The 17,957-nt window shown below is 32.0% G+C and overlaps 1 protein-coding gene across 3 annotated transcripts in view; it reads right to left on the bottom strand.

Annotated features, from left to right (window-relative positions):
• LOC106461305 (cyclin-dependent kinase 12-like) overlaps window positions 1-17,957 on the bottom strand; it is a 90,933-nt gene that overhangs the window by 68,234 nt on the left and 4,742 nt on the right. For all 3 annotated transcript variants that reach the window (XM_013921123.2, XM_022388175.1, XM_022388174.1), the window contains exons 2-6: window positions 15,890-16,618; window positions 10,649-10,785; window positions 5,482-5,652; window positions 3,942-4,131; window positions 2,104-2,265 (exon numbers count right to left, since the gene is read on the bottom strand). In XM_013921123.2, the coding sequence (XP_013776577.1) occupies window positions 2,104-2,265; window positions 3,942-4,131; window positions 5,482-5,652; window positions 10,649-10,785; window positions 15,890-16,618 (1,389 nt within the window). The remainder of the gene's footprint in view (window positions 1-2,103; window positions 2,266-3,941; window positions 4,132-5,481; window positions 5,653-10,648; window positions 10,786-15,889; window positions 16,619-17,957) is intronic.

The following is a 17,957-nucleotide window of genomic DNA, read 5'->3' as shown; positions in this document are numbered from 1 at the left end:
CCTTATATACACTTACTTCAATATATGACATGCGAATAACCAATCAAAAGCTCAGAATGTCCCCCTAGTGGCTTTCTCAACCATTTTTCATATGTTAGGACATATTATGGTGGTTATAAGATCGGTAAAATCTACCAAACCCATACAGATATTCGTTAGTGAAAATAACAGATAAAATATAAAGTTTTTTCTTAAGAAACATTTGATAATTATCTGGACATTATAAAGATTGTGCATATGAAATTTGACAATCTTCTGATGCATAAAAGTATTTTTAATCTTAAAATGAAAAATACTTTGTATGTTGTAGAGCAACCCGCAAAAAGGAGAAACTGGCACTAGAAAAACATTGCTTAACAAACCTTAAGACTTAATATTTTGATATTTTGCATATGAAAGCATTGTAATGTTTACAATTGTCAAGTATTGGCTGCTCCAAGAGCAAAGTGATTTTCATGTTAAGATTAAAAATACTTTTCTTCATCTGACAAATCTCAGATTTCATTTGCAGAGTCTCTAAAGCCCCCTGAATAAATTTCAAGCAGTTTTTTGAGTAAAACTTTATATTTTATCTGCTATTTTCTCTACCCTAACTTTATATGAAGTTCATCAATTTGACCAATCTCTTTAAAAAAATCGAAATAAATCTAAATTTCCCTTTTTCTCTTTCTAAATTGTAACAAGAAATTACACTTGTTTATCCTGAATAGCTTTAAACTTGAAACTGTATAAATCTGTTTGTACTTAAGATTTTATTGCTTTATTGCTCTTTGAACCATGTCTAATATTACCACCACACAAGTGGTAAATCACTTGGTGAATTTGTAGCTCACATTACCCTATCAAATTACATAATGCCCAGGCTGCTCACTAATTGCTAGAAGCATACCTCATGAAAATTATTTTTAAGTATTATTGTTCTTTATTTTACCTAATCTAACCTAAAAAGTTTCTGATTTTTACATTTTAGTTACTTGTATAATAATAAATAAAAAATACATATGAAAAAAAAACAAGAAATAAAGTACTTACCTGGATCTTTTTTGTTTTGTGGTTAACTGTCAATGAAACTCAACCCCACTTTTTTTTATACTAATGATACTACTACAGTAAATAATTTTCCATTTAATTAAATAATACACCAAAGAACATGGAATAATCACAATGCAAAAAGCAGACAATGTCTTATAACTATCATAACCTTTCTGGCAAGAGCCATTAAAAATTTAGCTAAGTTCATCAATGTGTTTCCCATGCAATTAAAGTTTAAACTGTTAGTGAAATATACAATTCTCCATACAGAAAACAATGTAATATAATACGTCATTTGATAAATTAAAACCTTGGCTTTCTATTAGTTATAAATAATGTAGTCAGAGAGAACAATTAACAAATTGAGAAATAGAAGATATAACAAGAGGGGTCTGATTTTCTGTCCTTATAGATATGGCTCTATAACCAAATAAAATTGAAATATATAAAGATTATGCTTTATCTGTGTGATGACAACATTATAATAACTAATATTTGCATTAAATTTCATACTTCTTGGAGGGATGGTAAATATATTAGAGAAGAGGGAAATACCTAGAGAGCAAATTTCACAGTTCTCATACTAGGTAAAATTGAATTTCTTTTTCAATATTGCCTTATAAAATTAAGAGCTTAAAACTTATATAATATTAAAATTTGGATTATTAGCTACATTTTGATGCCAAGTGCATTCATATACCTTGATAATAAAGTACTTTAATTAAATTTTAAATGTAACTCACTCAAACTTTGTGACACGTAGAAAAAAAGAATTCCCTTATGGAAAAAGGGTTAAAAGTTATAGTATACAAACTCTGATGGTCACTCTGGAGTCAAAAGGTTAGTGTACTTCACTGAGCCCATAACAAGAGGATTAATAGGAAGGTATAAAATAACTGAAAGTTTAAAATTTAGAATTGTTTTTATTAATCATTCAGAACTTAGTTACTTATACAACCACAAAGAATAATTTGTGACTATGTTTTATAGCTTGCACAGCTAAAACATAACACCTAAAACCTAGCATTCAGCCAAATGATGAAAACTAATTTATTTATTCAGTTCACTTACCCACAACTCCATACATCAATTGATGGGCCATATCTTTCTTCTCCAAGTAGAAGTTCAGGTGGCCTGTACCACAATGTGATAACCTTGTTAGTGTATGGCCTCATCTTGTCCTCTGCACTATACAATCTGGCTAGTCCAAAATCAGCCAACTTTATTTGTCCCCTAATTTTTTAAATGAAAACTAAGATTATTAGTCCTATTTTTCAAAATTACTTTCTGACTTGTTAAGAAGCACAAAATAAATATAATGGTAAAATAAACTATTAATGTTAACAACTAAGAAAGTGTGTTATGATATATACACTGAAGAAAAAGATGTTTACACTGCTAATAACAAAGGAAGTAGTAGTTAGATAATTCGGGAAGGCCATCCTTTCAAAATTATTTCCCTAATTTTCCAGGCAAAATTTCAGGTTTTATAGATCTGAACACACAGATATTTCAACTTTTCCTCATAATTCTTCTCAAGTAACAGCACTTTGAAAAATATCTTCAAAGGCATCACAACATGATAGCAGACCAGGAAATGTAGCAAAGAATATTTTACTTAAAATATCATCATATATATTGTGAATTAAATAATACCAACTGTAACCAGATAACATACAGTAACTAGTCAAGATTATGTTAAAATATACCAAGAACTGATACTGGTAAACAGCACTGTTTGTAAGTACAGATTCTGAGATAAAAAGGAAGGAGACAAAAGTTTCCCTAATCTTTTGAAATTTTAGGATAATATTTAAATTTTATTTAACTTTATAGCCCATTTTAGTCAAACTTCCTGACTATTACAACTTTTCAAGGCTCGAGGCCACTCTGAAATTATGATAATGAGGCACTGTTGAAAAGTACTGATAAGTTCTTTTAACAATAAATATTTTTTCAGCACTTTTACAAATAACTTTTAATAAATACTGACACACTCTTTGAGAAAAATTAAATTGAAATTTGTACATAAAAAAATCAAATACCAATGTGTTGCTATCAGTAATTCCTATCAAAGGTTTTATATAAACAATTTTTGGTAAATTTTTCTAAACAATTATAAAACGTTTTTTTCCCTTGCAATTTCCTCAGTATTATGTACATCAAGAGAAATTGCTAGTGGCTTTAACACAGTGGTTATTAAGTAATCCCATTTTACATGATGACAAAGAACCCACTTGAAGTAAATACATGTATATATAAGCCATCTCGACTATATATATATATATATATATATATATAATCCATTTTTGCATCTCCAATGAGCAGGAATGAACCCCAAACCTCTTGCACATAGGTATCATTCAACCAACTGAGCTAAAGGGTTAACCCACTAGCATATGGTAGTAAGGTACTTTTTACCAACTCAAACTACCACAGTTACACGTTCCTTACACATTCCCTATGTGATGTTATTTTGACACAAACTATTATAGAAAATTCTCTTATATTATGTGTCTCTTTAAGAAAGAAGGTGTATAGTTTAACCTTTAGGCCCAGTGACATTATTCGAATTAACTTCTGCATCAGAGTCAAAAAGCCTAAGAGATTTCATTTTGTTTTCCATTAATCAAAACTTTTTACACCACTTCACTTTTTATGAACCAGTAATGATTGATTAAGATCAGTTACTATCATTACTCTAACAAACTATTTGGCATCACATTGAATAAAAAAACATACTTCCTTAAGTTTCTGACCCAAGTTTTATACAATAAAGTTCAAAAATGAGCTGAAACATCCAAAAAAGTTAAGAGATGTAAAAGGTATTTGTTAGTTACTTAATAAGGAATCAGTAGTAAATATGTTCCACTGTAAATACTTTATGAAAAAGGTAATAACTGACTCACTTGTTGTTCATAAGTATATTTGAACACTTAATATCTCTGTGAAGGAAGTTCTTTCTGTGACAATATCTAAGGCCTTCCAGAAGCTGTTTCATGAATGATGCAATATGTTGTTCAGAAAATTCAACCAAACCAGATTCAAGCAGGCCCATTAGATCATGATCCATGTATTCAAACACAAGATAAAAGGCACCTACATGTACAAAGAAAAAGCATGCTAATTTTGTATTTATCATTCAATAATCACACTAACATGAACTTCAACATTTTTTTTTAAATCAGTAATAGACTAGGACTAGGTCTACAGGTTTTAATGATGAATCTTTCCTGGCATTCTGGCAAATTTACAACCATTAGCAACAACTTCAGTATCTTTCAAGAACTCTGGTAATTTATTACTTTGTGTTAGAAAACAGAGATGTTTCTATGTTACACCTATTAAAATATTATCACTGTTTCACAATAAACTACTTCCTTACATGCTGTATATTTTCTACTTGACAATGCATTTGCCCGAATGATCTTACCTGTTATATTTAAAACTGTTATGTCATTATGTCTTATTATAACTGTGATCTCTCATATCTTATCATCGATACATTGTATTTAGTAACTTTTATTGTACTTGCAATGGTTATTTTAGTATTAATATTTTTTTTACTATTTATTGCATGGTTTTGAAATGATTTCTATTATTTTCTATTTACAAAGATTTTGCTTTGTTATCTTTACCATCTTGCTACCAAACTCTAACTAAACAGTAATATGTCTTAGCCATTTAGCTTAGATGTTAAACTAAAGTTACATTGTCAGAGCCATATCATGGGCTTTCACCATTCATCACACATTGCTAGGGAGGATCATATAAAGTTTTATATAAGAGCATGAAGCCCACAACTAATTTTTATGTGCCTTTTAAGTTGTATTTCATTCTTTTTTCCTTTTATGTTAGTTTGATTAACATTATTAGTTAAAACATTTAATAAATGTATAAACTTTATTTTTATTATTTTCATTCATCATATATATTTGATATTGTGAGAATTATTTTGCATTGTTAGTTTAGCAAATGGTTTTAATTCTAAGCTGAATCACCTACAACATCTCAACCTTGCAAGATATTATTGGCATTATTACTGAAAATATTGGTAACAGTAAGGGTACACAGCAGATGAATCAATGCATTTTAATGATAGTAAGTTTATTTTATAACACTTTATTTCTAGTTACAATGGTATATTAAATGAGCAACAGTATTTACTAGATAAATTTTTTGTTCTGATATATTTAGGTAGCTTCCTTTGATCAGAAATTATCAATAGTTACTATCATTTGTTATTAAATTATAATATTTATGAATATTATAAAATCAATGTAATAACCTCATAGTTCATAAGACCAACTTATATCAGGAAAATACATATTTTTTATCTCTACCTATGTTCAAAAGTTATATTTGATGAAATAAATTCTGAAAACATAACAAGAAAAAGATAACTGAAAATAATGAAAAAATATTATTAACCTACAACACCAGGATTACCTTTGTCTTTCCTGAAGTCTAAAGCATCTTGCTTGTCTGTAACAATCTCTTTCAAGTTAACAATACTTGGGTGACTGAGTTGTTTAAGTATTTTTATTTCTCTCACTGCAGTAATAGGAAAACCTTCCTTTTCATTCTCTAGTCTAACCTTCTTCAGAGCTACCAAGTCTCCTATATAAATGAGAACCTCTTTAAAGACATCATTCAAATTTACTAGCAATAAGGACATAAAAAGCATTCCTACATATATAACTTTTAAATACATTTTAAGCAACTACTACTTTATTCACAGCTGATTCTACAGCTATTTGATCACTTCCAGAAGAAGATGGCTTCCTTCTTGTCATAAAATATCTGATGAAAGTAAAATAATGTTTTTCAAGTCTATTCTACGTAAACTGCAATAATTATCCCACATAATAAGAGTTAAATAATTAGGTTTGACTGGGGAAGAGCCAGCAAAAACTTTCCAGATCAGAAAAAATAAAATAAAAACTAAAACAGCTGTGTACAAAATGTTATGAACAAGAACAATACAGTGATAAACTACATCCAAGTTCTTTTAGTTTTTAAGTCTCACCTGTTTAAGACTCAAATTTGTGTGCCTAGCAGGGCATAATTCAATTTTGAGATTTTTACTAGTATAAGTTAGTGTTAAAAGTATATTTCTTATGCCTAAATACTAAAATGTTTAATAATATTAGATATTTTTTGTCTGTGTCTAACTTAAAAATCAAAGTTTTTTTATGTAAATACATATCTTTGAAAAATTAGGTTTAAATAACATTTTTTAAATGAAGTCTTTGCTAAATATTATCATTTTTAAATTATTACAAGAGCATATTTATAAGAAACACTTCAAACCAAAAAGGACAGTTTCCAATAAATGCCATTAAGTACAAATAAAAAACTTGTAAATTCAACAGATCATTTTCTAAACAAGTAATACAAACTAAAAAAAAAAAAAATCCCCAACACTGGGAGTCCTTGGTATATGCAATGGCTGCATTCCAAAAAAGTGCGCGTATGAGAAATCTGATAATAGGAATACCAAATTATATGTAAAAAAAAAAAAAAAGGATGCATTCCACAACCTACACAGTACTGCCCCCAATTCCATTTCCATCACTTTTCCATGACATAAAATAAAATACAGTAATAAAATTATGATATAGTAAATAAGATATTTAATGCTCACAAACAAAAAAAGACTCGTAGGCTCACGTACATGAGACAGTGGTGGTGATGGTCTACATGTTGTGAGAAGAGGGTGATGTAGAGTCATCAGGGTCTGATTCCACATCACTTGTAGGAGACATAGGCAGGGTAACATCTAGAAGTGAAGACACAGACAAGGGGCTGTCATCTCTAGACAGAACCAATGGAGAGGGTGTGCTTGAGTTGCTGCAAGCTGGTACAGAAGAGGCAGCTGGATTGGTTTTGGAGGTTGAAGGGCCAGGAGAAGCAGTTGCATGACAGAAGGTGGCTAAGCAAGGCTTTAGGAATTACAGAATTGTAGACTGCTTTGCTGTCCTGTCTTTTGTGCACAAGTCTCCTTGTAGGGAGCAAAGACAGTGTTTAAACTGCAAGCTCCATTCCAGGCTTGGGTCCATGTTAAGTGCTTCCTGAGCAAGAGCTTCAGCACGTGAAAGAAAGTCAGCTAGCCCCTTCACTGTCATGTCCTTGAAGTCAAAGGCCACCTCTTCTTCTTTTTCTTCCTTGTTTTCTTCATTAGCAGCAGACATTTTAATGAGATCATTGGCATTCAGCTCCTCATCATAGCAATTATTAGTTCCATGATGTTAGCTTCCTCAAGGTCTGAGAAGCCTTTCCCACCCACCTTACATACAAGTTTAATAACCCCCTCACACTGTTGTTGAAAATTCAGGAAACCCTTGGAAGTCACTAATGCATTCCTTCCATAACAATCTCCAGGCACAGTTCATGGTAGATGATTTCACTTCGTCCCATGATGCTTTGATGTTGTCAATACCATCTCTGATGTTGTAGAACTTCCATCAGTCACAAATTGTAGGTTTGCCAAGTTCATCAGTGTTGTCTAGAAGTTGGATGATGGGTTACCTTAGGTAGTAGTCCTTTAATGTCGAGATAACTTCTTGATCAAAGGCTGGAGCAATGAGGTAGTGTTAGGGGGCAAGAACAAAATTCTTGATGTTTTCCAAATGTTTTGGGTGTCCAAGGGCATTATCAATGATAAGCAGCACCTTGAATGCAAGATTAGCCTCCCTGCAATATTGCTCAGTCTCCACAACAAAATGATTAGTGAACCATTCTTCAAACACTTGGCCAGTAACCGATGCCTTTTTTGTTGGCAGTCCAGTGCATGGGCAACATTTTCTTGTTGAGGCTTTTAAGAAGATAAGGGTTCAATGAATGGTATACAAGCAGTGGCTTCATCTTGAAGTCACCTGCTGAACTTCCATATAGTAGCAGCATCAACCTATCTTTTGCCACCTTAAAACCAGGTGCTAATTTCTCCTTCTTACTAATGTAGGTTTCTAAAGGCATCCTCTTCCAAAACAGCCCAGTTTCCTCAGCATTAAAAATTTGCTTAGGGCTGTACTCCTCTGCTTCAGTGATTGTTCTTAATTCTTCTGGATACCTGGCAGAAGTGATATGGTCAGCACTTACAGATTCACCTGTCACCTTCAGATTATGCAAGTTCTGACAATGAGTGAATTTAGCAAACCAGCTCTTACTGGCTATAAAGGGCTTTTCAGCTCCACCATCTTCTTGGATCAAGCATTCATAAATTTTCAAAACTTTACCTCTGATACTAGTGCAGTCAAAATTCATGTTCTTCTGATTTTGATCTTTAATCCAAAGTTCCAGCATCTTCACCAACACTGGATTCTGTACTTCAGTCATCACCTTTGCTAACAGTGGTGTTGAATGTATCACTGAACTATTAATTTTATCAGCATTCTTCTTAATGACGAGTATAGTTGTAGGCATGACCAAGTTCAGAGGGGCCTTCACCAGCTTCCACACAATTTAGAATTTCTAAATTCAATTCTACCATCAATGCAGTCCTCTTCTGTTCCATGGGTGGGCTAAGGCTAGAAGAACTTGCACAATGTTTGGAAGCCACAGCTGTAAAATGTACAGGAACAGAAGCTACACAGTCCACAAAATGCACACAAGAAGCACAGATCCACAAAGAACAATGGACAGTGGGAGACTGAGGCAGTAGGGATTCATAACTTTGGGTGGCAACGAACAGCAAGCGAGAGGCAAGGTGTGACCGACTCAGAACATGTTCTCCCATGCCTGACCGCATAAGGCCAAATTATTCTAGCATATAATCAATTTTTGGGCAAATTCATAAGGGCAAATTCGCATATGCTGAAAACACGCATGTAACGAGGACTCCCAGTATTTAAAATTCCTTGTGTAGGCCTATTTTTCTCTTTTTTTCATAATGTTTATTTCTGCACTTTTCTTAACTTAGTAGATACCTATATTCTTTCATACAATGAAAACAGATAAAACTTTGTGAGAATAATATTGAGCATACATAAAGTATATCATTGTATGGTAAACATACAAGATACTCAATGTAAATCCCAAATTTGTAGCAGCTGTTATTCACAGCAAACACATAACAATATAATTACACTGAAACAGAATACTAATTAATGTTCTTCATGCTATAGTAGTTGAGCAGTTTTATTTCCTTCTCAAATGACATATAATATCTTTCTCTCTAAAAGTTGAAATGAAAAATCTTTAGGTCAGTCATGAAATGTATGCAGCTGTATAGCAATCCTATGTCATGCAAGTCATGCCATCATTCAGACAGAGGTGTAGGTTGTTTTTTTGTTTTTTTTACTTACTTTCAAAATTTGTGCTATGGTATCAATATTTTCTCTCTCTCTCAAAGTTACAAATTTCTTTGTTATTGCAGCAAATCAACACAGTTGAAATTAAAAAAAAAACTTTACAGAACTCAATAATTTCTTACGGCTGAGAGTCCTTTTAAAAGACCAAGGCCACTGAAATAAACATATGTACATCCCTACATGATGAAAATTACTGTAATACACGTCAAACTGATTTTCAACTATATAAATGCCAACAGTTAAAACTCAAATTCTTAGCATAATTAAAACCAGCAATTTGTATAATTTGTATGATTAAAATCCAGGAATCATGTGAACAATGCTTGTTTTTTCATATACAAAATAGATTATGTTAAAATATGAAATGATATTCACAGATACACTGTCTCCTCCTTTTGTTTACTCTGGTAATTTAAAAAAATAAATCATTTCTTATACGCAAAAATCTTATTTCACATTCATACAAACATATCTTCTGGTGTGTAAACAGTAAGGAGCTCTGCTACCAAATACGGCACTCACCTGAAGTTTTTGAGAAAATGCATTAACATTTCAACAAAAAGACATAACTAAACTAGTTAAAAAAGTGGTGATTATTGGCACATAAAACCCTAGAAATAATATAATAACTTAACAATTGATACTGAAATTTTTCAAAAATGTAATATCAATATCCAAGTGTAATGCATTACTCAATTCATACTACTATCTTAAACTAAACCTTGTATCTTCTTAATTTCCCAAATCAACTTGAAAATACATATTAAACATATAAAAACATGTATAACAACATTTACTAATGATACATTGACCATGTTAAGTTATTGGAGGTTTAGGTTATACCAACTTAGTAAACATCAACTTAAGTGCTATATTTCAGCATTTCTCCAGTGAAAACTAAAAACTATATAAAATACACTGATCATACACACACACCATAAATTAAGTACAATAATCTGTATAACTGTTTGCTAATGCTAACTTATCACTGATTGGTAGAAAAGCAAATATAAATACACTCTTAATTTTTCATATATATATTATATATACATAATATATAATAATACATATAGATATATTTTTTATTGATTTTGATCTTCAGACAAAAAATAATTACTTTGTGCATAAAACATTACAAAGGAAACAGTTATTTATGATACTTTTTGCCTGTAAATGACTGCTTCAGTGGACAACATTTTTAAGACTGACAGATACTTATCACATCAGATATTACAGTTAGCTTATCACAAAAGTTCAAACTAGCAGTTATATGAGAGTTCTCATTATCAACATCAGTTACATACCAACATCCCTGTCTTTAGCTTTGTACACTTGCCCGTAAGTCCCTTCTCCAATTTGACAAATAATGTCAAATACCTCCACACATCTTTCTCCCCAGTTTGGTGACCTTTCAGTTTCCTCTTCTACTGGTTTGATTATCCTAGTAAATCAATTAACATTCATTATTTTAATCACGAATGATAAAAAAATAGCATATGATATTTCATGATGGGAAATGCTAAAGATGTTGTGGGAAATTACAGTATTTTCCTCCCAACTTTACAATTAACACAACCACTCTGAAAACTAGAAACTATCCTGATATGAAACTGAAACTCAGCTATCTCATTATTACTAAAAATATGTTGAGATTTAACTATGAGTCAATATTAACCTTATATGTTGATTATATAAATGAATTGCCAATTTTTAAGTCATTTTCTGCCACCTCATGTTATCCACAATCTGGAGCTTTTCATTTCTATATGTCTGTATACAAATTGAATACAAGCCAAAAATTATCCAAAACTTCACCAAAATAAACCAACATCTTTAGACGTATCAATATACTAAAGAATGAGACCTTTGGCAAAGTTCCTTAGTAGAAAGAATAATATTAATAAAGATCACAAATTTTTATTGCATGTACACTGCAATCTTAAAAATGTTTCTTATAAAACTGTGCTGCAGAAATAAACTGAATATATAACAATTGATTCCTGGGTGTTGACCTAATCCAAAATTAACTTTCTGATTTTTAAATCTCATAAATATTTTAACATACAAAATTTTTAAATTGAATATATATCAAAATATTCATTAACTGTAAATTTCAGTGAAAAACTATGCATGAAGGAAATTTTTAACATGCTCTTGTTGCATTTTTGTTTTCTTTCAATTTATTCTACAGACTGAGAAATAAACTAATACATTTACAATTATCTAGTATTATGATAGTTCATATGCTTCAACTCTATGTATCGAGTCAAGCTACATATTCACTGTCTGCAGCCAATTATGGAAAGGTAGTTGCCCAATAATAAAACCAAATTAAGAATAATCAACCCAACCAAAGATAGACCTAAATAATTAAGAATACTAATAGTAGAGAAATAATGTATAAGATAAAAACAGTAACATTAATGAAAAAACATTAAAAGGATTATGTTCCCCAACCATGTATAATCAAAGGAAGCCCATCCTCTTCCTTCAAATGTGAAGTGAAAAAAAAAAGACATCATGTAACTTATCATAGGAAGAAAATTAATTAAAACATTATATATATAAAGAAACATTTAGTAAGTACAAACAGACTGAAGTATCCTTTAGTCACCTATAAGGTGGTCTTTCCTGTCCCAATTTTGTTAAATTAGATAGTAACATAAAAAGATTTAAAACAAAGATAAGCAGAGAATAATATCATACCTGTTTTTTTTAGGCTAAAGAACTGAAATAAATAAATTAAAAAAGAATGCTAGACTGGGAGTCAAATGATAACATATCCAAACCATCCTTTAATGTGACCAATAACAGTTAAGGAGACTGAAGGTTAAAAAACTTCAGTGTGGGAATAAATGTCTTTACATGTGAAAATCATATTTTTCTTAGAATGGAATAAACACCCTATTTATCTACCATAATGTTATATTTATTGTAAAGTAATCAGTAAATTTTGATTGTAATGAAAAACCTATAACCATTAAATTTGAGTTTTTCAATTAACAATTTGACTGGAATAAAAAATATTCAGATTTATTAAAGGTAAGCATAAATCTTTTCAATTGTGAAATAGCTACACCTTTTATAAGGAATCAGGGATTACACTATTAACTGAATGAAGACTGTATACATGGAATTTGAAGTCATTTTTTATCCTAAACATTAAAGTTCAAATTAACATTATTAAACGAGATATCTAGGTTAAGAAAATGACAGGTTGTCTTTTCACTGGTCAAGTTCTAGTTCTTCAAGGTAAATGAAATAAATTGTTTGTTAGTTCAAAGCCTAGACTTTTGAAAAAAATTATATCATCTATGTATCAAAAAGCAATATACTGGTTGGAATTTGGCAAGTGTGAGATTTTTTGCCATTTGCAGTTGATGACGATTTATTTATTTTGTAGTTTTGTATTTGAGTGTGTGTATGTATGTGAACACATGAATATGCACACACACAAACAAACAGCAAAAATACAATCAAGTAGCAAAATAAAAAAAATGTTTAACCTAAGATTAACTATTAAATTATAACAACAAAATAATACAAGTTTCTAATGATAGCTAAAATCAAAATAGATTTATGTCTGAGAAAGTTACCAAGGTGTTCTCTGTAAGAAAGGCACAAAACTTAAAATTACAGTAACATACTCAAAATATGTTATCTTCTTAACAATAAACTGATATAAAATTGAAATCCAGGACTTTCATACAGGACTTACTAAATGGGGTATGTGGGTTATTTTGTGTGAAAACCTGATAACGGATGTAAAGTTTACACTTTCCTATACCTGAAAATGTATTACAGATAATTACTTCTCCACAGAAGTGAAAGCTATTACATCTCATCACTATTGAAAATGTTTTAGTGTATGCACCAAGTCTTTGAACAAAACTCCAACTTCTACACTTAATAATGCATACCACACCAATCTATGAACATTGAGTGCATCATGTATACAAATGGCTTTTTCTTGATGAGGCACACTAGAAAAGGGGAAGGTTAGATGGTTCTGCTGAAAGATGAGTATCTAAGATACATTTTCAAGTAAGGAAAACGTTAACTTGACAAATGTTACTCACCACTCTACAGAACTAAGAGCTAGATTCCCACAATAATAAGATGGTGGTGATGGGGACTGGTGTAGATGAAGAAAATTAAAGAGATGAGCTCCCCTTTGAGAATATACTGACAGAAAGGGAATGCTCATAGCATGCATCACTCACTAGAGAAGAAGGACCTAGTGGGGCATCACTCACACAGGGAATACTCTTTTTTGTTGCCAAACAAATTTGGTAGAGCAAATGACACTGTTGCAAAAGTAGGTGGAATGTAAAAACTGCTCAACAAGACTATATACCTCAGGGGTTGGCAGAGCATGTATGTGTAGTGTGGTTAGAGCAATAAGTCAAGCTGCACAGTAAGTGAGAAATAATTATGTGAAATATTGATAAGAATAAGTAAGTGTTTGTTTTCTGAGAAGAATAGCTGCAGAGTAAGTGAGAAATAATTATGTGAAATGTTGATAAGAATAAGTAAGTGTTTGTTTTCTGAGAAGAATGCAAGACTCTTCTGGCTAGTATAACCATTGGGAACATCCTGCACTACACTTCTAGGTAAGTACCCCAAAGCCCTACATATGATTATTGGGTGCATCCACTTAGTCTCATTCCAGTGGGAGTACGCCATCCTAAAGGATAACTTCCTGTATTGACTTTCCCACTGATGTGGGACTGTGGAAGCAAGGACTGTTCCTTAACTCCAGAAGCAGAAAAGGGGGAGGGATGACTCTGCATAATGGAGAACACTGGAGAAGTGTGTGGACTTAACAAGAAATTTCTATCAATTGCATAAGGTCTCACACTAAGAGACCATGCAATGGGTTGCTGGAAATAGGGACAGCAGGTGATAGCCAAGTGTGAGAGGTAGAATCATTTTTTTTTCTCTAAAGTACAACTGGAAGGTAAAATATGTATACTGCTAATTTGGTGGTCTTGCAAGAAACACCATCCAAACAGCAAGTAATGAGCATAAGCAGATAAGCTTAACACTTTGTTATCCTCCACTTGATACTAAGAGAAGTATTCCTTGTGAGGCAACAGAATGGGTTCTATTGTCTATTTGATATGTACATATATAGGTAGGTGTTTTTTTTTCCTTTTTTATGGAATCTGCAAAAAAAAAAAAGAGAAATAACAATAACTCAACTCTCTGAAGCCTTTGGAAAGTTTAAAAAAATAGCAACTGCAAGAAGACAAAACCCAGAGATGGAAGACTCTGCAATTTGGGTTAAGGAATGTAACACAGAGATGTTGAAGGTCATCCGATTCCTGCCTACAATATCACACGCAAAGTAGGTTAATGGCCAGATTCAAGAGAAGCCATGAAATGATGAACTTTGTTGGAGGTAACATGAAAGAAATGAGAGGAGTAATTTCCCATATAGGAATATATAAGTTGAATGACTTGTGTAACTCAACCAATCAGGGTAGGTGATGGGTCACAAGAAAAGAAATCCCATAGGGAGAAAAAAAAGTTCAATGTTTTGAAAGAAAACAGTGTAAGTGAAATACCTTGACAAATATAATTAGGCTCTGAAAAACCATAAAGAAAAAAGAGAATGGAGAGTGACTGGAGAACATACATCCAATAACTCACCCAAGTATATGAAGTTTTGGGGAGGAAGGAGAAGTCTGGGAAAAGATTAAATTTGTCCCTGTGGTTAAGAATGCAAGAGGCATCCAAGAAAAAATATAAGTGATATCTCCCACAAGCAAGAAGAATAAATATGTCACAAAAGAAAGATGGCACAGGAAACAGGTGGCCAAAGGTTAACATGGAGGACATACAAGAGCTTTGATCTATACAGAATTTCCAGTCCAGGAGAAGAACCTGAAGAGGATAAAGATTCGTTAGAAAGGCTTGGAATAGGTTTATAAAACCTAGGAAAAAAAGAAGAATGGCCAAAGAAAAGATGTAAGGTTGCCAACAAAGCCACAGTAACCAGTTTATCTAAGAAGTGGAAAGATTGTTCTTGAAAACCAAGGAAGTAAGATGAAGAATCAAATGATCTGGAAAGGCGAGTGGTGTTTCTGAAATCATATTTATGCAATTTATAATAATTGAAAAAATTACATGAATATATTTAAAAATGATATTGTCATAAAAAAAACTGCATACAGTACTCAAATTTGATGACAGGGAACCCTTTTTTTAGAAAATAAAGTTTGGAGATTACATGAATGGATAGTGAAAGAAACTTTATTAGAAACGTACAATGTTTCGACAAGCTTATGTACCTTATGACATAAGTTTGCCAAAATGCTGTACATTTCTAATATAGTTTATTTTACTACCTATTCAACCCATCTCCAAACTTTATCATGCAGTACTATTTATCAAATTGAATCAATAATAACATACATTACAAATTTCAGAGCAATTATTATGATTCCTTAATTCAATTTTTTTCTGCAATACAAAATGGTCCTCATTTTGTTCCATAATTAGTCCAACATGGAACCACAGAAATTTGATATTTATGTTACCTTGGCCTTTTATGCTGGCATTTAGAGTCAAACGGAGTAAAAACAGGAGGAGGACTTGGTTCCTTCTCTACTTCAGGTGACATGGTTACATCTTCCTCAGTGATTCCTGGTGGAAGAGGTAAATCCCTAATGCTTTTTCTAGGAAGATGGAGTTGAGTTTCTGGTTTTATTTCTGGTTCTGGTGAATTTTCTTTTAATTCTACCACTGGAGGTAGAGGTAATGCTGGAAGTACTGGAAGGGGTGGAGGTGGTGGTTTCTCATCAGGGGGTGGTGGTGGTGGTGGAACAACTGTCAAGACTTCAGGTTTTACTTGTGATTCAGTTACTACAGGAATTTGTTGAGCCTCAATCACTGGTGACTTTTCAACTTGAACTGCTTTCACAGTCTTTTTATCAGTAGAGACTGGAATAGGTTCTGCCACAACAGATTTAGTGGCAGAAGATACACACAAGGTAGCACCATTTTCTCTTTGTTGATCTGAAAGTGTTTCATCTTTTATTAGACTAGTAGCTTGCTTTTTCTTTGCTAATTGTCTAGCCTTACGATGCTTGCTAAGTTCTGCTGCAAGACTAGTAGCAAACTTTGGATCAGAAAGACTAGGACTACGCTCTTTTCGCCTACGGCTTCTATATGGAGACCTCGAACAAGATCTCGACCTTGACCGTCTTGATCGTGATTTCAATTGAGGACTTCTGCTGCGAGAATGTGACTTCCGTGATCTTCTGGATCTAAGAAAGTAAGAGATGTAATATTTATTTCATTTTGTTTCATTGTAGTTATCAAAGACTAAAAAATAAAAAAACAGTAAATACTACCCCTTTGATAAACATCTATGACTTATGTAAATAAATTAAAGAATTTCAAAGTATTATCTTTTATCAGATTAATTTTAACTTACTACTGATAATTCTATCTTACACTGAGGAATGACTGAAGTTGGAAAGAGTCAAAAATACCTAAAAAAATTAGTATATGTAATCTTGATGATGTAATAAGCCATTATATGATTGTATTTGATGGATAACTAGTTATTTGATGAGAACTAGTTTACTTTCAGCAGCAGGATTTGATTAACTGTTCCAAGAAATGGTTTCTAGATCAGCAATTTCTTTTATTAAAATGAAGGTTTATTAAAAGCAATAACATTGAAATTTATATCTTGTAGATCTTAGAATACAAAATTTATATAATAAAATCTCAGTTTTCATATTATTTACTTTGCACTTATGTATTGTACTACCAAAAACTTGTTTTATGATAATACTTAAGAAGAACATTTGAAAACAGTTTTGCAGTTATAAATTTATATGTATCACTGCACACTCATTGTACCATTTGTTAATATCATTCAAGACATTTTTAGGCACTTATCTAGAACACAGTAAACTAAATACAGATATGACTGGTTTGCATGTCATATCTGAATAAACACATGTATATTTTAATATTTACTGCATAAGTTCTACTTGTTGTTTCAAAGGTATCTTAGGAAGTGTAGTGTAGACACTAGACATATATAATTTTGGCTCTAATGGATTGCTCCTGCCTGTATCTAGAAAGGGAAGATATCCTGGCTTCTATTTTGAGGCCTTTGTATAAGCCTCAGTACAAAAGCCAAAATGTCATCCCATTATACTAGATACAGAGGAGCAAGTCCATTAAAGCTAAAACTCTACCATAATCTCTACTTGTTAATAGTCCAAATAATAATGGAAGTACACTGAGTGGTCACAAGTAAATAGACACCTAATTTTTCATCATTTAACTGATTTATGCTAACTAATTTGTGTTCACAGAGCACTATATAAATGAAAATGGTCTGCACACTATTTATCTTGTGCTACAACGTGCCTAGAACTCAAGGTTCTCTCGAATTGTCAGATATTGTTAGAGGAAGGATAGTTGGTCAAGCAGATGGTGGAATAAGTCAGCAGCAAATTTCGCAGAATTTGGGAATCCCGCTTTCGACAGTCAACAGAATCATTGTGTAGTTCAGGAAACAACTGGGCAGCGTCAGGGTCATCCTGGTCCATCGGAGAGGACAAAAAGGGCTGTCAAGAGGAGCAT

The sequence above is a fragment of the Limulus polyphemus genome, unplaced genomic scaffold (assembly GCF_000517525.1).
Source record: "Limulus polyphemus unplaced genomic scaffold, Limulus_polyphemus-2.1.2 Scaffold930, whole genome shotgun sequence".
Lineage (NCBI taxonomy): Eukaryota > Metazoa > Arthropoda > Merostomata > Xiphosura > Limulidae > Limulus > Limulus polyphemus.
This window is presented reverse-complemented; position numbering and strand designations above follow the sequence as displayed.